This window comes from Leucopleurus acutus, assembly GCF_964270905.1.
Source record: "Leucopleurus acutus genome assembly, chromosome: 20".
NCBI classification, from domain to species: domain Eukaryota; kingdom Metazoa; phylum Chordata; class Mammalia; order Artiodactyla; family Delphinidae; genus Leucopleurus; species Leucopleurus acutus.
The window spans coordinates 28062682-28089643 of record NC_139162.1 but is presented as its reverse complement, the minus strand read 5'-3'; the positions used below and the strand labels follow the sequence as shown (position 1 = coordinate 28089643).

Here is a 26962-nt window from a genome sequence, read left to right as displayed (position 1 = left end):
ATATGAGTGAGATAGGGCCTCAGGGGGGCTTGCCAGCTCTAATTTATAAGAATATGTTTCAGAGACATTATTTAAATGACTGATATGTTTAATTATCAGAGTAAAATTCCCTAAAATTTAATTAATTATATTTTTGGCAATAGTACTTATTCCTAGAAATAGAGAAATTCACTTGATCCAGATCTGAAAATATTTTTTTTAAGGTTTTTTTTGGTTCACACTTGGAGTGAGTTACTCACCAACATTGATTCTCCTGCTGTAAAGGACTGATGAAATTAAATTAGGATTGTCGAATGCCACCGAGCCTTATTAATCCATTTACCCTGCGGAATGTGTTTCTGAAATTGGCAGTCTCTGAACGTTTTGCCATATTGAGGCTAAATGTGCAGCCAGCCAAAACATTTAAGTGACATATCACAGTGCAAAATGTGTGCATATGTGTTTGTGAGGGAGATGTTCCGGTGTTGGGAGCTGGCCCTGGTGGGGAACCTTTCACCTGTCTGGACACCAGAGGCTGCTGCTGAACAAGAATCATTTTCAAACAAAAAGGTGAGCAGCTTTTTGGCATTATTGGTGGTAATTTCACGTTTGAATAACTTGCCAATATCCTGCTGAAATGCCAAGAAAACAAGCTACAAAACCACAAATGTGTACTATCTTTTCCCATTTGGTGCATCCTAGCAAAAACAGAACAACATTATCAGAACATATGTAGAGTTTCTAAACGCCAGCAACAGCTCAATAATAAGTGGGTGTGAAGTGAAAGCAGGTTGCCCTCTTCCCTTTATGAAAATGGGGTTCGAGTGCTCCCCACCTGTTCTTAATTCAGTTGCCCAGTTCTTTCCCTGCCTTCCTTTCTTAACTATGTTCAAAGAGATATAGTTCCCCACATAACTTGAAAGATTCGGATTTAATTTTTTTTTTTAATATATCTGAGGTCTGCCTGTCTTGACAATGACAATTTTTTTTTTTTTTTTTGGTTGCACTGGGTCTTAGTTATGGTATGCAAACTCTTAGTTGCAGCATGCCTGTGGGATCTAGTTCCCTGACCAGGGATCGAACCGGGACCCCCTGAATTGGGAGCACAGAGTCTTTACCACTGTGCCACCAGGGAAGTCCCCAGATTTAATTTATAATAGTTTCTCCACTGCTTTGTCATTTTCTGTGGTTTGTCTTTCCTTATCCCTGCTATTCCTGTCTCTCACCTTGTCTCAGACCCTCACTGTCCTCCTTTTCTCTTAGTTCTTAGCTCTTTTGAGTAGCTCTGTTGATTCTCTCTCATTAGCTCCTCTGGTTGACATTCTTCTTTGCACCTGATCTGGTGGTTCAGATGTGGGTCTAAAGGGAATAGACTGGAAGAGGGCAGATGGGTGGCTGATTAGCCCACAAATTGGATGTTCCATTATCTCTAATGTAATTAAGATAAGCTGGGGGTGGCATGGTGATGGGAAGAGAATTTTAATGTTGGGTCATCTATTTTTATTTGAAGCTCCTTATCACACTAATGATGAATGGAACGACAGTGCCATTTGTTCAGGTTGTGGAGCCGTTTCTAAATGAGTAGCCTGGCATATTTCTCAGATACATCTGAGGATTTGAGCCCAGAACGCTGCCAGTTTTCAGAGTATTTCCTGTGTTCTTGAAGCAGGAGCTCTTGGCACACAGGTGGGCAGCTTGATTAACAGGGGATGGTTAATTCCCACTGTTGTCGCCCTGACCCTTACGTGATGCTGGAAGTCTGCCCCTGCCATCCTCATCAACAGTGTCTCTGAGACAGATTGTGTTTTCTTCAATTGCCTTTAGTGCTCTGCTATTCTTTATCAGCCAGAGGACTTACCCTTAAGAAAAATTCTTGTGACACTGTGGTGTCCTGGGTCAGTGGCAGCGCTTAGTCAGTGCCTCACTTCCTATTACAAGTTTGCAAAGCTGTATGGTATGCCAGCCCTCCACCTCCTTATTTCAGCCCTCCCTGGTCCTCCTGCCCCATGACCCTCTTATTTTCCCTTTCTGGGACAGGTTCAAGGTTAAGGAGGTGGATGCCCACTAAATGGAAGAGTTTTAGAAGAAATGTGGTTTAACATGTGCACTATTTCTGGATAGCTTCTAGGGAAATTACCTTTTCCCCTCACCTCTACCCCACCTCTCTATTCCAGCATACTTTTCTCTGTTCAAAATGCATAGCTTTCATGTTTAAGGTCACTAATGTAGCAAGAGAAAATGATTTTTCTCCGGGTATATTTTTCAATCCAGGCGACTTGGAGTGGTCCATTCTGCCTGACCTTCAGTGGGAAGAAAACCAGATGCAAGACTGTTTTTAAAGTTTTTGATAGCCATTTCTTTTTTTGTCTTTACAATACATGTTAGAAAAGAGATCCATTGATAGATGGACCAAATCAAATTTGCAAGATGTGCCAACCTTCTTCCTAATCATTTTTGTGGGTTTCTGTTCTCTTTTTCACATTTTAATAAATATTGGTCCACACTCAAACATCCCATTTGTAGAAAGGGTATATGATTTTTCTGATAGTTTCACAGAGCTCATATATATGAATATTATCAGTATAAATTATCTGCATTGCCAAAATAAAGCAGGCATTACTAATACTCATACTCTTGGTGCTGCCTAATTAGATGCCAATCTGATTGTAAATGAAATGGCTTTTTGAGAAGTGGGCTTAAGCTGATGGGAAACCTGGTCTGCCAATTGAAGAATCATAGGCTAAGAATGGTTATGATTCAGTATGTCTCTATAAGTTGCTTTAATCTCCTCCTCAGAGGGGTTTTGGTTTTGCTTTTGTTTGGGGTTTTTTTTTTTTCCTGTTTTTTTGGTGTGTGTGTGTGTGTGTGTGTGTGTGTGTGTGTGTGTGTGTGTGTGTGTATTTTCTGCCTTCCTTCTTCCTTTCCTCTTTAACCACTCTCCTAGATTTTTTTTTTTTTTTTAGTTATTTTTGGCTGTGTTGGGTCTTTGTTGCTGCGTGCAATGGAGGGCTTTCTCTAGTTGTGGTGAGCGGGGCTACTCTTCGTTGCGGTGCACGGGCTTCTCACTGCAGTGGCTTCTCTTGTTATGGAGCATGGGCTCTAGGCACATGGGCTTCAGTAGTTGTGGCACGCAGGCTCTAGAGTACAGGCTCAGTAGTTGTGGTGCACAGGCTTAGTTGCTCCTAGGCATGGGAGATCTTCCCGGACCAGCGCTTGAACCCATATCCCCTGCATTGGCAGGCAGATTCCTAACCACTGCACCACCAGGGAAGCCCCCCTTCCTCTTTTCTTTGTTTTCCTTCTTTCTCTTTTTTTCTTTTCCTTCTGAGTGCCTTTGTTTTGGCAACCTGCTGTGTCACCAGCAGATAGAAGTGAGGTTTGCCAGACATTTCAGTAGTGACTTTGAGAAGACTGATAGGAAACCTAATTGCAAAAGGCTCTGTTTTTTCTTTTACTGATTTGCTTCCTCATATGAAGATATTACTGTTTCTTAAAAAAATAGACACTGGGAGAATCTTACTTTTTGTCTTATCTTAGAGGCTCGTTAAATCTTAAGATACCATTGACTTTATAATCCGTCATTATTTTATGTACTACAAAGAAAAAGTACTTCAATTTAAGCTTTTGACATGCTATCAATTGTAATATGTAGCCTAATTTCAGAGGTTTTAAGAAGATATTTATCTTAATAAGCACATGAAAAGATGTTCAGCATCACTACTTATTAGAGAAATGCAAATCAAAACCATGAGTTATCACCTCACACCCATTAGCATGGCTGCAATCAAAAAAACCCAGAGAATAGTGAGTATTGGAGAGGATGTAGAGAAATTGGAACCTTTGTGCACTGTTGATGAGAATGAAAAATGGTACAGCCTCTTTGGAAACATTATGCAATCGCTCAAAAAGTTAAACAGTATGACCATCTGATCCAGCAATTCCATTTCTGGGTATGTATCCCAAAGAATTGAAAGCAGGAATTTGAAGAGATATTTGTACACCCATGTTCACAGTAGCACGATTCACAATTACCAGAAATTGGAAGCAGCTCAAGTGTCCATGGATAGATGAATGGATAAACAAAATGTGGTGTGTACATATGGTGGAGTATTATTCAGCCTGAAAAAGGAACGAGACTGTATATGCTATAACATGGATGAATCTTGAGGACATTTTGCTAAGTGAAATAAGCCAGACATAAGAAGACAAATACTGTATGATTGCACTTCCATGAGGTACCTAGAAGTGGTCAAAATCATAGAGACAGAAGTAGAATGGTGGTTGCCTGTTACTGGGGGAGGGTGGGAATGAAGATATTGTTTAATGGGTGCAGAATTTCATTTTTGCACGATGAAAAGAGTTCTGGAGATGTATGGTGGTGATGTTTGCACAGCCGTGTGAATGAACTTAATACCACTGAACTGTACACTTAAAAAGGGTTAACATGGTAAGTTTTATTGTTAAGTGCATTTTGCCACAATTAAAAAAAAATGTAATGTGTTAGACTTGATGAAATAGGGCATGTTGCAAACAGTTGTCAGTAAATTCTTTAAGGATAATTTAAAATAGATTGCTTTTGCTCCACTTATGGAAAGATGGCAGATCTGGAGGGCTTTGGATTTCTGTTGCGCTTCAAGGGAAACCGTGTTCTTTGTCTTCTCATTTGGGTCATCTCTCTCTGCTCCTCTCCAACAGACCTTTGGCATGGCTGAGGAGTACCATCGAGAGTCAATGCTGGTTGAGTGGGAGCAAGTGAAACAGCGGATTCTCCACACCCTGCTGGCATCGGGAGAAGATGCCCTTGACTTTACTCAAGAAAGCGAGGTAGGTTGAGTCCAGAAGGTAAACCACGATGAAAACTGTGAGGTCAGAGAATGCTTGTCTGCTTGACTACTGACAGTCCTGGCACGGTTGATCACTGTCTCCTCCTTGAAACCCTCTTTTCATTGCCTTCCAGATGCCCACATTTGCCTGGATTTCCTCCAACATGTCTGGCTGCTTCTGCTCAGCCTCTTTTGCTGAATTTTCCTCAAATTCCTTGACTCCTAGGTGTTTGTGTGTCCCAGGACTCAGTCCTTGACCCGTTCTTGTTTCTTCCTCAGTCACTGCCCCATTGATCTCATCTGGGCTTGTGATATTAAATACCATCTATGTACTTGAAGACTTAAATTTATATCACAGCCCCAAACACCCCCAGACTCATTTTTCTAGTGGCCTTCTTGGCTGTACTCAGATGTCTCAGAGCCATCAAGCTAAACATGTTTAGAATTGAGTCATGGTAGCAACTGCCCTCAACTCCCTCCTGGCATCAACCTTCTTTTCTCAGAGTTTATCCTCTTCATAAAGGGCAGTTGCAGTTTTTCACTTGCTCAGATCAAACACCTCAGATTCATTTTTGTCCTCCCTTTCTCTCACCTAGACTCTCTTACGTGTTGGCAAATTTACTTAACCCTGCTCTCAAAATATACCCAGAATCCAACCACTTCTTACCACCTCTGCTGTTAGCACTCTGGTCCAAGTCACCATCATCTCTTGTTCACATTATTGGACTAACCTCCTAACTGGTTTTTCCATTATCTATTGCTATGTAACCAATCACTCCAAACCATAGTGGCTGAAAACAATCATTTAGCTTAGCTGCATTTACCAGAAATAGTTCAGGGTCTCTTGAGGCTGTGGTCAAGGTGTTGGCTGAGGCAACACTCATTGCAGGGCTAAACTCGGGGAGGATCCACTCCCAGGCTCACTCACATGCCTCTTGGCAAGCCTCAGGTCCCCTCTGGCTCTTGGCTAGGGACGTCAGTTCTTTGTCATGTGGGTCTCTCTTGTGTTGCTCACAGCATGGTAGTTTGCTTCCCCTGGAGCAAGAGTGAGGGATCCAAGGAAGAGCTAAAGGGCCCCCAAGACAGAAACCACGGTCTTTCCGTGACTTAATCTTGAAAGTAATATCCTGTCGCTTTGCTTTGATCAAGGTAAGTCACTAAATTCAGCCTGTGCTCAAGGAGAGAGGATTAAACGAGGGCTCGGATCCCAGGAAGTGGGGATTATTGGGAGCCATCTTAGAGGTTGTCAGCCACACTGGTCTCCCTGCTTTTGCCCTTGTACAGTCTTTTCAACACAACAGCCAGAGTGACGCTATTAAGACACAGGCTAGATCGTGTCACTCCTCCGTTCGGGATCCTCCAGTGACACCCATCTCACTTGCAGTGAAAGCCAGAGTCTTTACCATGATCTCTAAGTCCCTACCTGACCTGGTCTTGTTGCCTCTCGCAGCTCAAGTTATTCTGCTCTCCCTGTTGCTCTTGCTGCTCCAGCCAAAGAAGCTTGTTGCAGGTTCCTTGAACGAACCGGGTAGGCTTGCTCCTGCCTCAGGTCCTCTGGGCTTCCTGTTGCTTGTGCCTAGAAGGCTCTTCCCCCAAATAACTGCATGGCTGTCTCCCTCACTTTCTTCACATATTACCCAGTGCCATCTCAGTGAGGCCTTCCAGGGCCTTGATATCTGAAATCCAAACCAACCTTTCCCCATTCAGCACTTTCTATATCCCCTTTTCTTGCTATATTTTTCTTTTTTCTTTTTTTTTTTTTTGCGGTACGCGGGCCTCTCACTGCTGTGGCCTCTCCTGTTGCGGAGCACAGGCTCCACATGCGCAGGCTCAGCGGCCATGGCTCATGGGCCCAGCTGCTTCGCGGCAGGTGCGATCTTCCCAGACCGGGGCACGAACCCGCGTCCCCTGCATCGGCAGGCGGACTCTCAACCAGTGCGCCACCAGGGAAGCCCTATATTTTTCTTTTTAACACTTCTTCACTTTAAACCATTGTATGTGTTTTATGTCTTTGTATTGCTTACTGTCTGTTTCTCACAGTAGAATGTAAGCTCCATGAAGGTAAGGATTTTTGTTTGTTGTGTTTACTCATATCTCCAGTGCCTAGAAGAGTCCCTGGAACATATTAGATGCTCTAGAAATATTTGTTGAATAAATCATTTGGCCTTAGCTAACTTTGTGCTAACCAGAGTATTAGGGATATGTTGAAACAGTGTGATTTTAGAGTGGGTATGTTTAATAGGGTTTATTTTAATTGCCAGTGTTCATTGATTGGTGGTGGTGCTAAGTTGAGGGGTTTCTCCTCTTTAAAATCTAATTCTGTTTTTAAAAAATAACTTTATTTATTTATTTATTTTTTGGCTGTGTTGGGTGTTCATTTCTGTGCGAGGGCTTTCTCCAGTTGCGGTGAGCAGGACCCACTCTTCATCGCGGTGCGTGGGCCTCTCACTGTCGTGGCTTCTCCTGTTGCAGAGCACAGGCTCCAGATGTGCAGGCTCAGTAGTTGTGGCTCAGTAGTTGGGCTTAAGCCCAACTAAGTAGGGCTTAGTTGCTCCACGGCATGTGGGATCTTCCCAGACCAGGGCTCGAACCTGTGTTCCCTGCATTGGCAGGCAGATTCTTAACCACTGCGCCACCAGGGAAGCCCTAAAATCTCATTTTTTTAAAGGCAATGTATTCATATGACTCAAGAACTAAAGAACCCTGTCCCCAGAAGCTCATTCCCTCCCCACTTTGCCTCTCCCTGGAAGTAATCACTATTACTACTTTCTTGTGTAATATTTCGAGTCTCTTTATATGAATACAAGGCAATATATTATCTTCCCTCCTTCTTACACAAAAGTTATTTTACTATATGCTCTGTTCTATATCATGTTTTTTTCACTTATTTATCCTGGAGATCTTTCCTGAGAGGGATTTGAGGCTGCATCTTGGGATCAGCAGGAAAGTGTGTCGTGCTTGATTAGTGATGTCGGCCCTTGTGCCAGTGGGAGCTGTGACTTAACCACACATTTACCACGCTGGTGCTGGGGAGAGAACAGCCCTGGGGTTCAGATCCTAGCTTCACCACTGACTAGTTCTGAGACCTCATCCAAGTTATTTAATCCTGCAGACATTTAATGTCTTCATTGGTGAAATGGGATTATTGGGAAGATTAGTGATAACATAAAGCACCTGACTCATAATGGGCGTCCCTTACTATTGTTTTAAAGTAAGTAGTTTCAGATAATTTGGGGGTGCAAGTTAAAAATTATAATGTCACAAAAATTATAGCGTTAGACATTTCAAGTAATATTGCCAGTGCTTCCTGATAAATCTTTTTACCAGAAGTTGTTTCTTAACTAGCTAGCATTCTTTTCTCATGGGAGATAGGACAACTAAGGCTCAGAGAGATGTGTAATATGCTGGTGAGATCCAGGACTGTTGGCTTCTAGGCCATCGTTCTGTTGAAGTCTGGGTCAAAGGTGGGTAGCTTGGCAGTGTGTCATGCCTGCAGGGTAACTTCACACATCCTGTATCTACAAATTTGCTCCTGATTTAAAAACCCAGTTTTTCTATTAAATTAGCCCCCCAAATAAATAGATGCTAAAGTCATTTATCTTAGGAAATTACTCATTAATGACCCTGTTCCACATTTCTTAGACTCAAAGATTTCAAAGAAGAGTAGAGTCTTTGGGAACAAAGAGCTAATGTATAAAATCCTTGGCTAGCCTAATGTTTCTTTCTCAATTTCTTGTGAGTCTGGGCAGATAAGTAGAACAGCTCATGGTTTTATAAACTTCATTTTTTAAAATTGTGTTAATAGGTTGTAGTCTGTATTGGGATTTGGAAGTAATTATAAGCTGCTAATGAGATATTCTTTCTTGATTGCTCTTGTCTTAAAATAGACTAATCTATTTAGTAGACTCTGCTTCCTTGACCTCGAGTCCTCCCTCTTGGAAGGGAGTTATTGATACTTTTGCTGTTGTCTGTTGTGACACCTAGCGGAGTGGATAGCTTTGCTGAAAAAGCTGGCAAATGATGCAGATGGTTCTTCAGATAATCCAGGGAACTGCCATTTCTGGAACCTTGTAGCTTTTGTTGTTTGTTGCTGTTTTGAACTTTTTTCCTGAAGTATAACATATATACAGAAAAGTATGCACTTCTTAAGTATACAGCTCAATGAACATACCAAAAGGGAACACACCCAGATGAAGAAACAACATTGTTGGCATCCCAGCATCCCCTGTTCTGTGCCTTTTCATTCACCACCCCTCACCACCACCACCAAAAGAAACACTGTCCTAACTTCTGATGTCATAGATTTTTGCCTGTTTTTAAACTCTGTGTAAATGGAGTCATATGGTATGTACTCTTGTTTCTGGCTTTTGCTTAACATTCTGTATTTTGTTACATGTAGTTGAAGACTATTCATTTTCATGGCCGAATAGTATGACTGCAATCTGTTTATCCATTCTGATGTTGATGGACATTTGGATAGTTACCAGTTCTTAGCTTTTATAAAGAGTGCTATTGAGAGCATTCTTGTACCTGTCTTTTGGTGAACATACGTTTGCACATCCATTGGGCACATCTAAGCGGGCAATTGCTGGGACAGAGGGTACACATATGTTCAACACTGTTCCAAAACAGTTTCTTAGTGTACCCTCCCACCAGCACTATGAGAATTTTCTTTGTTCCATACCTTTGCCACACTTGGTATTTTTTGTCTTTTTCAGTTCAACCGTTCTGGTGGATATGTGGAAGAACCATGTTTTTACAGGTTTTTTCCATGTAATTTTCTTCAAAATGATGGAAAGGTGGTATTATCTCCACTTGGGCAGGCACCTTCTCTGCCCTCTTTGTAAGAAACCGCAGAGTGTGAAGGCCTGAGACAGGCTTTGGAATTCTGCAGGCCTAAGTTCCCGGGGCTCTCCCGGGAACCTCCCTGTTCTCATCCTCATTGTAAAAGGCCTCTCTTGAAGAACCGTTGGAAGGAACGTAGAACGTGTGTAAGGTGCCTGGCCCAGAGCTGATATAGAGTGCACGCTCAGCATATCGCAGCACTCTTTATGGTGGTGGCTGGTATTTGGTAAGCTACACACTATTAAGTTTATTTTTATCATTTTAATATGGATCTATCCCTTTTTAAGTGTCCCTTGACCTATAAAGTCACTAGGAATGAAAAAAAATCTCAGGACATAAGTAGAAGAAATAATTAAAGTATGACTTGCCATCTAAACCATTCTTTCCTGGGCACTTTATTGTCAAGAATAAGGTTGTTGGAATCCAAAGAGTCATTAGCTAGGAAAGAGGCTTCCAGTCATTTTGAGCTGACCTTATATTTGAAGGAAAATGTCCAAATTTGGTTAATTTAATATGAAGAGAGGCTTGAGGCTTTTATTTTTAAGCAAAAATGAAGTAGGAGATGGTGGTTCCTGAATCATTTTTCCCCCAAGCCTTCCAATAACAGAAGAGCAACAACACATTAGTAATATCTATTCCTGGCAAGTTTTAATAAGGGAAATGATGCTTCAGTAGCATAAATTCAATTTGGGAAGTTAATTTCCTTAGGATATCATTGAAGAAAAAGGTATAATTTTTAAAGAAAGGTAGGAATCGAAAGATTGTTAATAACTTTCCAGGTTGTAGTCTGAATAAAAATGATGTGCTTTGAAGCAAGAAAGAGACTCCTGGCTAAGAACTCCCATACCCTAGTCCTTGCGTCTGGCCTGTGGGGAAGAACACCCCCCGTCTGCGCTCCTTGCATGACACTACGGGCTTTGAGCATCGTTGAGAATCCTTGATATATCTTAGGCAACATTTAAAAGTAAATTTTTACCTAGCCTCAGTGTGTCGTGGCTGTATTGATATTAGACATAGTCAGTGGACGTTGCTTTAATGCATTGCTTTAATGTATTGTCTGGAAAATGGCTCAGCCTAGCAAGCAGTAGGCTCAGTAGAGAAGCTAAATTGTAGCTTAGTCATTACAGATAATGATGTGATGTGTGAACAGTGTGTGTTGAATGTAGTCTCTAATTTTGATCACTGACTTAATACTATATTTCACCAATTCCCAGTTACACATCTTTTCTATATTTTAACATCTCTGAAATCAGGATACGCCTTAAATTCAGTGGTGTGTCATAGTTTGTCCGCATTTTTCTTTCCTAATGGTACATAAATAACATGATGCCTTGCAGTTGGTGGTGTATTAGATGTGATGGAATACAGTAAAAATATAGACTGACAGTATGAGTTTGAAAACCCCAGACTAGATGATTCCAAGCTGTATTTTATGGCTCCCTGGTAGTTTCCTAGTTTGTTTCATGTATTGGAATTTGAGTAGGATTTCAAGTATAGAAAGTGCTCAGCTGCTCTTTCAAAAAGAAGTTTAAAGAACCCAACTCAACGGGCCCTTCATTTTGACATCAGGATATATCACATGAACACCTTCTTCTTGCACAGCGTTCTACTGGTAGAGATAGAGATAGAGATTGTGAAAATTCAGCTGCTCTCCTCTACCCCCAACCCAAACATAACCTCTGACATTCTATCCTTCCAATTCCCTCTCAGGTATTTATGTGCACATTTATACGTATATGTCCATCTGATCAGTTTATTATCAATTTACTCCATAAACGGCACCATTTTATATAATAAATGATACTACTTAGCATTATGTTTTGATATTTTTTAACTTATTTTGGAGCTTTTTCTAGGTTAGTACATGTAGGTGTCTGTCATTTTTTAGTGGCCGTAATAGATTTCATTGTATAAATGACCCAAGTATTCTTCCCGTTTTATCCATGGAGAATGATGCTCCAGAAAAGTTAGATGTCATTACCCAAGGTCACACAGTTGGGTTGCGTTTAGAACCTGGGTCTTCTGGTGCCCAGTCAGTGTTTTTTCTGGTAGTACTGGGCTTCTGTGTACAGATACTGTAGCCAACTATTGTACATTAATTACTTTGGTTCTGTTTTGCTTACATAAAGCCAAAACATTCCACTTGGAAATTAAAAACTCTCTTCCTTCTGTAGTATCATCACATTTTCTTTTTACTCTGTACTTGTTTTGCTAGAAGTGAGTGCTACATTCCTTTTTCCCTGCCTAGAATGTGCTCTCCTTGGGAAAAGAGATTTATTCATCCCTGGATATGTTATGTACAAAAGTAGTTGCTTGATAAAAGCTTGCAGTTCCCTCCTGCCACTCTCCAACCACATCCTGCCTGTTCAGGAATGTTCACTTAGAAAATGGCTGTTTGGGGAACACCAGGTACACTGAGAAGACCCTTCTCATGTCTGTGCTCCCAGAGACTGCTGTTTCTTCACATTATCTCCAGACTCCTGGGTGAGTCCCTTGTTGTTCTCTCTGGCCCTGCCTACCCATCTTCCCTGCCTTTCTGGTCTCTGATTCTGTGCTTCTGTTATCCCCACTGTGCTCCGATCAGGCCCCAATACAGAGAAAACCTGAAGAGTTTGGAACGTTATTCCCACACAGCATACCGGCATCTCCTTTCCCAGCCCTCTAGCAGCTCCTGGCTTTGAAATTCCATTGAATGTTTGCTGGTTCCTCTGCTCAGGAATGTGCATGTACACATCCTGTTGATGGATAACTGACTTTGTGTGTGGTGAAATAGAGGCTCAGCCAAGGGCAAATGAAGGAAAGGTACGTTTGAAAACAAGGGCATTAGGCAAAATTAATTTAAATGGAAATTTGAAGGCCAAAAAACCAACTACTTTTTAAAATTAGGTTTTTAGTAGTACTGGAAAATATTTCTCAAGGCTGTTTATGTATGTTTAGCTGGAACAACTGTGTCCTTGCAGAAGTGTTTAGTGCCGTTCCCCCTCTCCTCCCCATTTATTCCCCCCAGTTAGGTTACTGGAATTAACAGGCTTAGTGCTCTGTTCTTTCAAGAGACTCGGGGATCATCAACTTTCAGAGAGTTCTGTTCCAGAAAGATGGCCACATTATAGAACAGTCCTCAAATGCAGTGTTACTAGGAACACTCAGAATTAGTCCAGAAATAGAAAATGAGCTGGTGGGGGATTCTTTTCCTACAAGGAATGTGTTTTCATTGTAGAGGAGTGAGATGAGAATTTCCAGCCAGCACAAAGAAAATATCTTAGATTATGTTTCTGTAGTGTCTATATCTATCCACTGTTCAACACCTGATTTAGTCCCATGTTCATTATGGTTTATTTTTTATTTAAAAAGTGGTAACAGCTAGTGTTTACTGGTCAAATGTTGGACAGTGAGCTCTTTCTACTTATTCCTACTTACTCCTTGTGAAATAAGTACTGTTTTCTTCCCATTTAATTTAAGATTATTTCACAAATCTATGAGGGAGATACCATTGCTGCACCTGTGTTACAGCTAAAGAAACCCAGGCTCAAAAGAAGCAATATACTCAATCAAGATCACATAGCGAGTGAGTAGTGGAGCCAGGATTTCTAACAGCTACTCTCTCTTGTTCTTCGATGGCCATCCTTGGACAGTTGCCCCAGGCTGCCCTGGCTGGCAGTGTGGCCCCAGGCTGTGGGCACAAACCACGGCTCCACTACTTCCTATTAGAGTGACCTCTGGCAAGGTGCTTTCTGTGCGCTTTGGTGTCTTCATCTGTAAAATTGTTATAATAAAAGTATGTATCTCATAGGGTTGTGGAGTTAATACACAGAAATTAAGACAGTGCTTGGCATATAGTAGTTGCTCAGTAAGCGTGTCTGTTGTTACTATAACCTGATAGTTTTCAATCATTTCAGATAGGAATGCTTTCAGCTGTGAGTAACAGAAAACTTGAGTTTCTGTAGGTTGAATAGCGATTTATTTTTCTCACCTAACAAGTCTGCAGGTGTGGAGAGTATAGGCCTTAATTCAGTAGCTCTGCAGTGCCATCAGAGGCACCTCCTTGTCTCTGTATACCACCATTTTTAGCACGGACACTTACTTTGGGCTCACAAGCTGATTGCTGCAGCTCTAGACAGCCTGTTTGCATTCAGGGGAGAAAGCTGAAAGGCCATGCCAGGCTCTTTTTTCTCCCTTTATCAGGAAAAGCAGAAACTGCACTAAGCCAGAATGTACTACCAGGCTTGTGCTTTCATCCGGTTGGCTAGAACCAGGGTTCATGGCCACTCCTAGCTGCAGTAGAGGCTGGGAAAGGGTAGTGTGTAGGGGTCAGCTCATGAGGACCTATTGTTAGAGTTTCAGGAAATTTGCCATCTAGTTGATACTACTTGGAATAGCTTGATTTCTGCCATGGTGGGAATATTTACACCAGAAACCAGCAAACGCTACAAGTCAAGTTCCCTTTCCCAAGCCAGTTGTTAAACATTTACCAGCACACCATTGGATATATTTAACTCCCTATGCCAGAGTGGGAAGTGGCAGTGAGTAGAAGTGAGAGGTAGGGATGTGAAATGGTCATTGGGTCAGCCAAGCAGCAGCATCTTCCAAGCTTACCATTTGATGGAGAGAGTAAGATGCCAACATATGGAAAAGTTTATTAGTCCATTTTTTAGAAAGACTAAAGTTAACCTTTAGCTAAGCTTATTCCCTACTATAAACAGGTATGGATCCAAATTAGGTGTATTCTACTAGGTATATTAGTTACATTCTTAAATTTCCAATACATTGGTTTTTACTGTACTGTAGTGAGATCAAATTCGATATTTTGAACAGTAAACTGTTTAAAGCTCTTTTAATACCAATGATTGCAGAAAATCAGAGCTGGGGAGGACCTCTCGAGATTGTCTAGGACAGCCCCTTCATCAACCAAAGGGAACCTGAGGCTCCAAGGATATGTGCTTTGCCCAGACGCCAAAGCAAGGGAGTGGAGCAGTCCTCCTGGAACCCAGGTGTCCTGACAGTCCAGTGTTCATTCCAGAACCTGAGGGTTTACAACCCACCTTTCTGCTTCCTGCTTCTTCCTATTCTCTGTCCTGCCCCAGTGCATGCTCATGTTGGTATCCCTTTTACCAGCTTTGGTGGTGCTAGGAAGTTTTGCTGCTATCTGTCATGTGTCTCCCAGGAAACCTACTTTAAACTGCTTTGTTTTAGATTTTAGAGAATAGAGCATTGCTTTTTTTTTTTTTTTTTAAATGAGAGAAGCTTGAAGAATTTGATCTTTGCTGCAGTACAGTACAAACTAATATTGGAAATTTAAGAATATGCCTAATATACCTAATTGGAACATACCTGATTTTGGTCCATATTTTTTTTTACAGTAGGGAATAAACTTAGCTAAAAATTACCTTTAGTCTTTCTTAAAAAAGAGTAATAATTTTTTCCATATGTTGGTGTCTAACTCTCCCCATCAGATGGTAAGCTCTTTGGGAACAGCCTCTGTGGGCTGTCTTGTCATCCTGTGGGGATGGATGTGTACACACTGTGCATGTGGCAGGCAGGCACTTGGCAGATGTTTGCTGAATGAATGAATGCCCAACTTAGGCTGGCTTCATATCTTCAGATGCATAAAGTTCATCAGTAGCTGTTGTCTTAATGTGGACTCTAGATAGGAAATGTCTGAATCCTGGTATTGTGACCCTATAAACTCCATTTCGTCAGCTATCTGATATGAGTGATGGAAACAGGAGACCCACATACACCACAGCCTCACTGGTGTAAAGACATGGAGGGGGAAGATGAGGTGGACTGGGGGATTGAAACCGAATGTTACAAAGAGGTGCCTTTCCAGAAACAGTTACTGAGATATCCTTACAGCTTCTCCAGCCTCCTGTTATTTTTGAGTTGAGTCCCATGCCTGCTCCCTTCTCATGTGATCATGGTAAGAGAGTTGCCTTCTATTGAAGCCCCTAAAAATCATCGTTTTGAGGAAGTCTGACTAGGAAACAGAAACAGCTTTGTTAAAGACAAACATATGTTTATAGTTTTTTTTTTCTTTACATGACTGAATGCTGTTCTGAACCAATTCTGAATGTGTATTTCTGTACAGCCAAGTTACATCAGTGATGCGGGACCCCCTGGTCGAAGCTCTCTGGACAGCATTGAGATGGCCTATGCCCGGCAGGTGAGTGTGTTCTCAAGGAAGATCGAATCCAGGAAAATCCTCTGTGAGCCCGCTGGGAAGTAAAAGAGAACACAGACTTCATGTGAAAGTCCAACCCTGAAAACAAGTTGGGTTTTCATTCAGAGGATGCGTTAATATTTTACCATCTAGGTCCCTGGAGAAGTCTATCAAATTGGGTAATAGAATGACTCAGGTTTGATTTAAGGAAATTGAAATCTGCCTCACACACTGACCAAGGCATCTCATTTTGCATTTGGCAACAGCCCATGTACAGTAAAGCTTTGAGTAACTGCACTGCTAAGTAAATGGAGTTCTGTATTAACTATCACCTGGTCGGTGAATGGTATTATCAGAAATGCTTCTTCACCCCGTTGTAGAGAGAAATTTTCTGAATGCTTTTCTGCCTTGGTAAGCATAATGTACTCACCATTACCTGATATTACTGTCCTGGAGAAGCTTATGATATTTGGGGGGTTGTGGTATATCATGACCATGCGATAGTTTGAGTATGGATTGAGACACTTTGTGGTAAAGCTCTGGGACTCTGTTGACTGAAACTGCCCTTAGGACAGTACATACCTGGAATTGACTTTTTGAATAAAGCAGTGCTGGCCACCTGTGTATTTTATTCTAATTTGCTGCTTTGCTGCACAAAGTATCAAGAAGGGGAAACAGTCTTGTTTCTTGAATTGAGGGTGGTGGGCTTCCATCCCCTTTAAATTGTCCTGCACCAGCAGTGACCAAGGAACATCTGTTCTGTCGTGACCAACTCCCGCGATTCTTTTTCTTTTTTAATAAATTTATTTATTCATTTGTTTTTTATTTTTTTATTTTGGCTGTGTTGGGTCTTCATTGCTGTGCATGGCTTTCTCTAGTTGAGGCAAGCAGGGGCTACTCTTCTTGCAGTGCACGGGCTTCTCATTGCGGTGGCTTCTCTTGTTGCGGAGCACAAGCTCTAGAGCGCAGGCTCAGTAGTTGTGACGCACAAGCTTAGCTGCTCCACAGCATGTGGAATCTTCCCGGGCCAGGGATCAAACCCTTGTCCCCTGCGCTGGCAGGTGGATTCTTAACCACTGCGCCACCAGGGAAGCCCTCCCGCAATCGGTGCCACTGTGACCCTCAGCATCACCCAATTCCTTTCTTCCGTCCAACCTGGGCTGGGGTGGGGTGGGGTAGGTGGAGACAAAAACACGTGGTGGCTATAGAGGTGAACAGGGGGAGGGGAGAAACTGCTAGACCCTGTGCCTTTGACAGAGGGATGCCGTAACTGAATTATTTGGTGAGCTGACGGTATTATCAGAGATCCTTCTTGTACCCCTTGTTGAGAAAAATGTTCTAAATGCTCTTTTTAAGCCTCTCTCCTTCAGCGTACCACTGCCAGTTCTAACTCTAGGCATCTGAAACCAGCCACATCAGCTTCCCTCACATAAGTCCCCCTCCTTCCAACTCCCTCATGTTTTACTACTGGGCCTTCATTTATTTTTTTCTTCAGTTTTTAGATCTCTCTTTTTCTCCCACACTACATCTACATTTTTTAAAATTTCACTTTCATTATGTGACTGACTTCCATTGCCACAGGCACCGTCAGAATTCAGGCCTAATGAAATTACAAGCTTTTGAGGAGAGAAACCATGTATCTTCTGTGTCTGTGAAGACTAAAACTTCATAAAACTAAGGTTTACTAGCACTCAGGACACTGGAATGTCATGTATCTGTTTACATGGCTATCCCTTCCAGTGGAGAGCGAATCTTTATATCCCATGTTGAACACAGTACCCCAGGGAAGGCTCCTCATAAATGCTCATGAGTGAATAAACACCACGTTCTGGTTTAAAAACCGTTTCATTTAATCTTTATAACACTCCTGGAGGCTGCATGATGCTCTCCCCCATTTAGAGTAGAGGGAGGTAAGGTTTGACAGGGTCCTGACTTGTCTAACATCACTACCTTGTTCAGTCCTCGGTAGAGCAAGGACTTCAGATGCAAAGAGTAGAACTTAATAGTTTTTACCATCATTATGTTGGTTTTTAAAAAATAAAATCCAAAGTAATATTGACTTTTCCATTTGTTGACCGTCACATAGTTCCTTTTTCTTGAGAAAATTTTACTAAGGAGCTGGGATTCTTTCCCGAGAAACGGGTACTGCAGATGGGCAGCAACTGCTCTTATAAAACACGTGGAGGGCTGCGACCTGACAGTCCTTACTAAGTCCACAAGCCCTGGGCCTGGGGCCATTCAGTCCTTTTGCCAGAAAGATTACCAAATGTTTCCCTGGGTTCCTAGGAAGCAGCAGCAGGAGACCTTCCACTTTGGTCCTTGCTCTCTGGGACTGATGGTCTGCTGGGCAGAGCAATGCAGACCTGCCCGTGGGACACCCCCCCCACCCCCGGGACCACCCTGCTCCCACTCCGCAGATGTTAGGAAGGCTGGGCTAGCGGCTAGCTTTCGTGGGTGTCGATGCTGCTGTCCGAAGCTTAGGCACAGAACTGGGAAGCTGGCCGGAGGCCTTGCCCTCCAGGCAGTGTGGATAGCTCAGCCACTCTGAGGAAGGAAAGCTTCTGACCATTGGGCAGAAGCTGGTTTCAGAACTGCTTCAAGGGGTTCTAAAAAGAAAAGGTGAAAATAGAATTTGTGCGATTTACTTTGCTTTTCCTTTCAGATTTATATCTATAACGAGAAGATTGTCAACGGACACCTGCAGCCTAACCTTGTGGACCTCTGTGCTTCCGTCACAGAGCTGGATGATAAGGTAGCACCCAGAGCTGACCCGAGGAGACATGTGGGGTCTGGTGTTCCAATGGGATTAGCAGCTTGCTGACTTGGCAGAAATGTGCTGAAGAGAAACTCTATGCCCTGGAAGAAGATGTTAACTGTTCTTCAGAGTTTTATTTTAAATAATTTTGGGGTGGTGTTTTTGTTTTTGTTTTTGTTTTTTGCGGTACGCAGGCCTCTCACTGCCGTGGCCTCCCCCGTTGCTGGGCACAGGCTCCGGACGCACAGCCTCAGCCGCCATGGCTCACGGGCCCAGCCGCTCCGTGGCCTGTGGGATCCTCCCGGACCGGGGCACGAACCCGCGTCCCCTGCATCGGCAGGCAGACTCCCAACCACTGCACCACCAGGGAAGCCCTTGGGGTGGTTTTTTGATGATGATCCTATATATATATATAGATATATGTATCTTTATGCATCTGCAAAAGGCCCAGCAAAGCTGTGTTTGCTTTGAAGTTCTGTCAGGCTCCAGCTCCTCCCTGCCAGTTTCCCTCCTTAGACAGACTAACAGGCTCTTTCATGAGATGTGAATTGTAAAGGTGATGCGGTTTTCACACCAGTGAGCCCCTTGAACTTGACTCAGGTGGGGTCTTTAAAAGCCACTTGGTTCTGTTCCTCTCTGACTCCCCATCTTTATTCCTGTCCCTCAGTTCTTATCCTTGGCCAATTTTCTCCCGCGGGGGGAAAAAAATTAAAAAAGGGATGGATAGATTGGTAGGTGGCCAGGAGGAGGGGAGAAAGGAAGAAAGGCTGTAATGGAAGCAAGCACTCGTACACACTTTTTTTTTCCTTCAAAAATGCTTTATTTTTTTTAATAGTAAATATAAGGCAATACAAACCAATCTAAAGAAAATAAGAATTTATCTACCATCTCACCACCTAAAAAGGGTCACATTTAGGGTGGATTTTCTACAGTTTTTAATTTTTGAGGGAAACAGTGAAAACAGGATTTTCTCTTTTCCTTTGGAAAAGGTGTAAACCTGCTTTTTCTCTAATCGCTACTGTCTTCCAAGGATTCTTTATATTTTGCAAAGCATTCAGGGAACACATTTTTAGGAGAGGTTTACAGCCAGGAGGATTCTGGGAAGAGGGAGTCCAGCTGTGTGGTGGTAACACACAGGAGAGATCACCAGTGCCTTTCCTGGGAGGCCACAGGAAGCCATCTTTTGAAGGGAGTGAATAGGCAGGAGAAAAGGAGGCTGTGCCACTCACACGGTGGGGTAAGAGCAGTGGACCCTGGAGAGCCTCTGGGAGGACAGAACCTGTATTATTTAGGTTAAACTCTTATTTTAAGCCTTAAAAAACTCCAGTGACCTTGTAAGGACTGAAATGCAGCTACTTGAGTTTAAACTCCTAGAGCTTTGGATGATTATAAATGTATTCACTCTCTCTTAAGGGATAACCTACTGAGATTCAGTGTTCTTGTTAGTTTTATGTGGTCTTAGTTATGTAGGTGGTTATGTCAGACCTGGAATAGTAATTGATCTGAAAACCAGCTCAAGACGGGGGCTGCTCGCAGGGAAGACGGGAGCTGGCAGCTGGCTGGGAAGAGGTGCGTCTTCTGTACTGGGCTTGAGCCTGAGGACCTCAGACAGGACGTTAACCTCTTCCCGCTCCATGTCCCGCCTGCCTTTGAGTCAGATTGCCGTGAAGAACGAGGCAATTTCCCCGGCCCCACAGCATTGTCACATGCAGTCTCATTTATGTGCAGAACATCTCTGACATGTGGACCATGGTAAAACAAATGACAGACGTGTTGTTGACACCTGCGACTGATGCCCTGAAGAGCCGCAACAGCGTGGAAGTGCGCATGGAGTTCGTCAGGCAGGCCTTGGGATACCTCGAGCAGAGGTAAGGCAACGGCAGCACAGAGGCTGGCTTTAAAATCCCCCGAAGGCAGCCATTCTTGGGTTTCAAGTAGTCCTCAAGCTAAGTGCTGTGTAGCTGGTATAATTTAAACAAGGTTGAGCAAGTCTGAGAGGTGTTAGGCTGTTTTCAGAAACACTTCTCTACCAGAACTATTTATGCACCGGTATAAAATCATTTTGAGTGGGAGCATTGAGCACTGTTAGGCTTTTCTTTTTCTCTTTGTCCACTCTCTGTCCCTCAGTACAGAGTCATGATTATTAGAGCACGATGCCTTGGGTCAGGATCCTTGTCCCTCCTGTGGTTCAGCCATTACTGCTTAGGCTCTTTGTTTTCTCTAGGCATTTTAATTTTCCCACCCAGCATTACCACCTTCAAACCTTAGGAAGGCCCCTTGATCCTTTGTTTTCCTTCTGGCTCTACTTGGTTAATCCTTGTGAGTCCAGATCCTTCCCGGCTGCTAATGCCTCTGATTTGTGCCTGGGGTTTTTTTGCCATCTCCTCACTAATTGGAGTTGGTCACCAAGGGGTTTGTGGCTGTGCCCTTGTGCCCTAACTATTGTCCCCCTCGTTGGTAGGGCCCGTGCCATTCATCCACTCCCTGTGGACACCACTTCTTCTGAATTGGCCAGCAGGGGTTGTCGTGAGCGTGCAACAGACCCTCTTTATTTCAGAGACAGGGTGCTGGGCCTCTCTCTGTTAGCTCGAGAAGAGAAAGCCAAGCTGAATATACTTGCTCAATTGCAGTTCTTTGCTGCTGAGCCCATGCAGCTGCCAATGGCCTTGTGGTGTGGTCACCCTCTGTCAACAAAATAATAGTTCATTAGGAAGTCAAGGTAATTCAGACCTGGTACAGCAGTGAGAGAACAGGTTTTTCTACCGAATACTAAATTAATTATATAATGGCTACACGAGATGAACACCATCAGACATATTAAACTCGCTAGCCTCCATTCTGTTGTTAAGAAAAATCTGGAACTCCAAATGGTTTTTTATTGCTTCTAGCACAGGGCACAAAGAGTTCATAAAGTATTATATCAGGCTTTCACTAAATTTTTGTAATGTAAATTTCTAAGTCTTCAGCCATAAAGAACCTAATGTATATAGTGGTATTTATTTGCTACAAGTCAGCAAAATATGAGTCAGAAGTTATTACAGTATATAAAAAACATGAGGATTTTAGTTTTTAACGTGTGTACATATATGACTGCTCGTGACTGCTTTTTCTTCAGTAAACTTCATCCTTAACGTTGTTGCTTGACTTCACCAGTCGTACCAGGCTGCAGTTTTTGGTTTTATATATGTAAGCTATCCCATTTCTTTTATGATTCTTTTCATTTAGTTTTTTTGGAATTATGTTGTTCCATTAATTCCTTTAGCAGCACTTGGAGCTATTTGGGAGTTTCCTGTGAACAACTATTGTATGCTTATTTTCTTTTTCACTCTAGTAGCATCACTCTCGGATGGCATCCTTTTTAAGATTTGTTGTCCCTTTTGATAAAGGGAATATTTCAGATAATTGTACTCACTAAAAAAAATATTTTTTCTAATGCTAATCCACCGACAGTGTAACGTACATACAGTATTTCAAGTGATATAATACACCAAGTGGCAAAGTAGACCTGGTCCCAAATTATTTTTGGGGTATAAGGCTGAAAATGTTGAGAAAACATAGCATTGTTTTGTTTCCTGCCACATTCCAAATTTGAAGCGAGGTACACATTTCTTAGCTCTCAAGGAATTTAGGCTCTGAGGCCCTTTCCAGCATGTGAGTTGTCTTCATTCGAGTTTGAAGAGACCATAGTGGGCATCTGTTTGTCCTGGTTGCTACAGGACTGTTCTGTAATCTCTTTTCCAACCTCTGCTTTTAACTACTTCCAGTGATGGCGAACTCATTACATTTGCTAAATTGAATTGTGTTCATTTTTCATTATGAAAATACTACATGACTGTTACAGAAATTTTGGAAGATGCCAAAAAGAGGACCTGAAAAAGGGAGCAGTCCCCTCTCCCCCGCCCAGAGGCCCCTGGCACCTTGTTGTATTTCCTTACCCCCACACCACCCCTGCCGCCTTTTTGGACATATGAATATTTTGTTTGATATGTATCTTTTACACAGCTTATGATCCAAATGTGTACAATATATGGTTTTATATAGTTTGCTTTTAAAATTTTTTGTCAGTATCATTTTTTATGACTACATCAATTTCCATTGAGTCTGTTTTCTGTAATTGACAGGTGTTTTTCTCTGTGTGTGTCTCTCTCTTTTTCTCTCTCTCACTCTCACCCTGTCTCTCTCAGTTGGTTATTATACTTAATGTGGTATAATATTAATATTATTATGTGGTTGAACATATGAAGCACCTGACTTTTTGAGGCAGTCTGTTTTGTTTTGGACAAGAAACATATTTAGAAAGTTCTTCAATGTATTAACCCCATGTTTGGGTATCTATAACTTGAACCATTTAATCTTAATATAAAAGCAATTTTAAAACACTGTAAAGGATTTTAAGAAACCTGCTAGCAAATAAATAAACAGGAAATGATAGAAAATCATTTGCAACCACCAGTGTGACAATGGGTTCAGCAAGGACCACCAGTGGAAACTATTGGGTGAAAGATTATTGGTGAACAGATTATTCACATGACCTCCAAGTATTACCCCATAGAGTACTTATTAATTACAAAGGGGGAAGGAGGTGCTTTTACAGTGGTGAAATCTGGTGGACAACACCTTTAACCAAGTGATCAAATTAAATGTTACCAAGAAGGGCAAAATGGTATTACCTGCCTCATTGTGGCAGTACCAGCAGCAGCTGTGTAGGTAGGGTTCTTGGCAAAAAAGTTGAACCTGAATCAATTCATGAGAAACTATTCAGCTTGTGGGACATTTTACCAGGTAGCTAGTAGCCTGGATTCTTTTTAAAAGGTCAGTGAAGTATTTACAGATGAGGTAGCCCCTGATTTCTATATTTCTATAACATTTTCAAATGGTTCAGAAAAAAAGTATGTGTGTTTGTATATGTGTGTATATCTACGTATATATATAGAGAAAAAAAATCATACAAATATTAACAATTGGCGAATCTAAGTAAAGGATATATGAGCATTCTTTGGACTATTCATTTTTTTAGGTTTAAAATTTTTTGAAATGAAAAATTTGAAAAGATCCCACTAGAGCATTAGGCTGTGAGCTGGAGCAGTTATTATTCTGCACATTAGCCCTTAATGCATTTGAAGTCCACTGTTATATTGCTCAAGGGATTCTTTTGAGTATCCGCAGTGATGAGAAATCTTCACAGTGGTCCACTGCCCAATGAATAAATAATGTAGTTTGCTTCATTAAGCATGCACTGTTTCCTCTTCTATGTTAGGTTGAAATCCAGGCCCTTCCCTGTGGAGTTCACAGTCTAATGTTTGTGGGTATGGACATAGATACATGTAATATGTGTTTTCAACCTCCCTTTTTTTGCCTTTAAATTTTTTCCAGTTATAAGAATTATACCCTTGTGACTGTCTTTGGCAACTTGCATCAGGCCCAGCTGGGCGGGGTGCCTGGGACTTACCAGTTGGTTCGAAGTTTCCTGAACATTAAACTTCCGGCTCCCTTGCCTGGACTTCAGGTATTGGCATCTTTCTCTATGTGATGAGTTACCTTCCCAGAGCAGTCTCTCTCGAATAGGCGTTTTCAGTTTAAATGAGGTTATGTGTGGGACCTACTATATGGAGAAGAGACCAGAGGGGGCAGGGAGAGAAGCTAGGAGACCTTGGGAGACTGGTGGTGCAGGAGTCCAGGTGATAATGGTGGTCGCTCAGCTTAGGGTGGAGGAGGGTGCAGAGGGATGATGTCATTGGGTTCTGGACATGTTTTGAAAGTAGACCCAATAGGACTGTGGAAGAACTTGGATGTGGCAGAGGCAGGGCTGACTTCTGAGATTGTTGGCTCAAACAGCTGGAAGAACAGAGTTAGATATGGGTCCTAGAACGTGCCTTTCTTCTCAGCTCACAGTCTAGTTACAGTCAGATACAGACCCTGTGCAAAGTGCTGAACCGAAGCTGTGTACCAAGGGTGGTGGGCTGCAGGCTCCTGGCTTCATACAGGAGGTGAGGCCCACATTTGTGCTTAAAGAGTAGGGGCTTGCCAGCCAGGGGTCTGGGAAAAGGGTATTCCAGGAGGAGGGAGGAGCGTGAACAAACGCGTGGAGGCAGGAAAGAGTATCTGGTGTATCGGGTGTGTGGTAGGGCTGGACCAGCTTGGGGCCAGCTGGTGACGGCCTTGAGCACCAGGCTAAGCACTTAGGATGTAAATTGCTCAAAGGGGTTTAAGTGAGGAAGTGACACGATCAGATCTGGACTTAAGAAAGAGTCCTGCCGAGGGAAGGGTGGAGGGGCCAAGAAAGGAAGTCTGAGGTCCACTTTTCTGGAGGAGTTGGGGACAAGGAGAGAGAGGAGTAACCACAGGGCTGCTGTGCAGGTGATGACAAAGCCACTTTTAGGAGAGAGAAGCTCTAGTGCTGGGAGAGTGGGAACAGAGCTGCTTTCTTAGATTCCCCAGTGCATAACGTAGCATGGTGTCCAAAACAAAGATACTAAGTGAGTGAACAACTAACAGGTGAATGGAAGTGCCAGAATCCATTTAGCTGATCATTAATGGTTAACATTTTATAAACTCAAATATGATGATAGTCTCTTATTGGTCAGTGAACGTCCTTAGCCTGAGTGCACATCTGTAAATTATTACAGAAGAACATGTCACCTGATTGCTGTGGGTACTGGGGTTCCACGGAGAACCCACTGGCTGTCTTTGAAGCCTGTGTACACAGTGCTGTAGAGGAAAGGCTCTTGAGCCAGACTGCCGCTTACCAGCTTACCTTGGAAAAATTATTTAACATCCCCATGCCTCAGGTTCCTAGTTTGTAAAACAGAGAGGAGGAGGCCATTCATGGTCCCTGCCTAGTGGAGTTGTGAGATTAAGTGACTTAATACAAGAAGAGGGCTTAGCTGAGGGCCAGCACATCAAAAGTCGTCAGTTAAACCTTTCCTCTTTTAGGATGGAGAGGTGGAAGGCCATCCTGTGTGGGCGTTAATTTATTACTGCCTGCGCTGTGGAGACCTGCTTGCCGCTTCACAGGTGGTCAACCGAGCCCAGCACCAGCTGGGAGAGTTTAAAACTTGGTTCCAGGAGTACATGAACAGCAAGGACAGAAGGTACAGTGAATGAGATGGTGCATCCAGAAGAAGCCACGTGGAATCAGCAGGGTGGCCCCCACTGGCGTTGCTCTCTTTTCCTTGTGCATGGCTCCAAATAAGTTTCTGCTTGGGAGAAAAATGAAGTTTAGAAAGCAAGTAGAACTCTGTAGAATAACAGTTGAGAACATTAAAAGAGCCCCATTCTGACACCATGTGTACACTTACAAAGTCCCAGGCACATCAAGGATGCTTTAGTAAATGAAACTTTGTTGTATTACACTTCACTTGTTCACATTTAGTGCTTTTCCGGTTGACCCAAATGACAATATACGCTTCATACTCAAAGGCCAGAGTTAGAAGTTAGCAAACTTGAGATATAATCATTGAATTAATTCAGTAAGTTTTTTTTTTTTTAGTTCTCTTGCATTAAGGAACTACTAAGCATTCATTTTTCTCTGGTTTTTGTTAATGTAATAGGACTTAAGTTCATATTCAAACCCAGTTTCAATATACATACATGTATGTAGAAGAAATAATGGTGGTTACCCCAGTTATACATGTGGAAAACCAGGGTTACTTTTTTGGCAGTGTCAATAATGCCATGTCCAGAGATTGTCTTAAACCATAAGCCCTGTCTTGCTCATGTTAGAGAGTGTAAAGTAGGGACAGTGTTTTAGGGTTCCCCCAGATGCAGACTCTTCCCCCAGATGCAAGGGTTTGAGTGCATGGAGTTTATTTGGGAGGTGATCTCACAGGGATAAGGGAGTGGAGAAGCCAGAGCGGGGCTGAGGCACTTAAGGGACTGACTCTCTCTTGCCCATCACTGCTTGAGGGCTGCCAGGGAGGTGGGTGGAGGATTAATTCCCCAGACCTTCTCACGTGCCTCTGACAGCCACTACTTGAGGAAGCCAGTGGGTGGAGACGCAGGTGTTGGTAGCTGCAAGTCTGGTTAAAGTGATGGTGCCCGTGGGTATGGGTGGGACAGTGTTACCCTCCATGAAGGAAGGCTTTGTGACTTTGCTGTGTGGTTGGGACCCGGGTACTTTCAGATGCCCGTGAGGGTCTTTAGCATATGTGTCTGTGTGTTCCCTTGTGTCTCTAGATTGTCCCCAGCTACGGAGAACAAGCTCCGACTGCATTACCGCAGGGCCCTCAGGAACAACACGGACCCCTACAAACGGGCTGTGTACTGTATCATTGGCAGATGTGACATCACTGACAACCAGAGCGAGGTGGCCGACAAAACTGAGGACTACCTGTGGCTGAAGGCAGGCACTGCTTCCCTTGCCCAGTAGGGCATTCTCCCCTTCCCCCTGCTCACACACTGCAC

General features: G+C 42.8%; 1 protein-coding gene across 1 annotated transcript in view; it reads left to right on the top strand.

The window, feature by feature from the left end:
• The window catches only part of NUP93 (nucleoporin 93), a 102544-nt gene that overhangs the window by 64489 nt on the left and 11093 nt on the right, over positions 1-26962 (top strand). The window contains exons 5-11 of the mRNA XM_082861848.1: positions 4675-4803; positions 15733-15807; positions 18467-18556; positions 20288-20427; positions 23933-24065; positions 25493-25650; positions 26735-26900. Of these exons, the coding sequence (XP_082717974.1) occupies positions 4675-4803; positions 15733-15807; positions 18467-18556; positions 20288-20427; positions 23933-24065; positions 25493-25650; positions 26735-26900 (891 nt within the window). The remainder of the gene's footprint in view (positions 1-4674; positions 4804-15732; positions 15808-18466; positions 18557-20287; positions 20428-23932; positions 24066-25492; positions 25651-26734; positions 26901-26962) is intronic.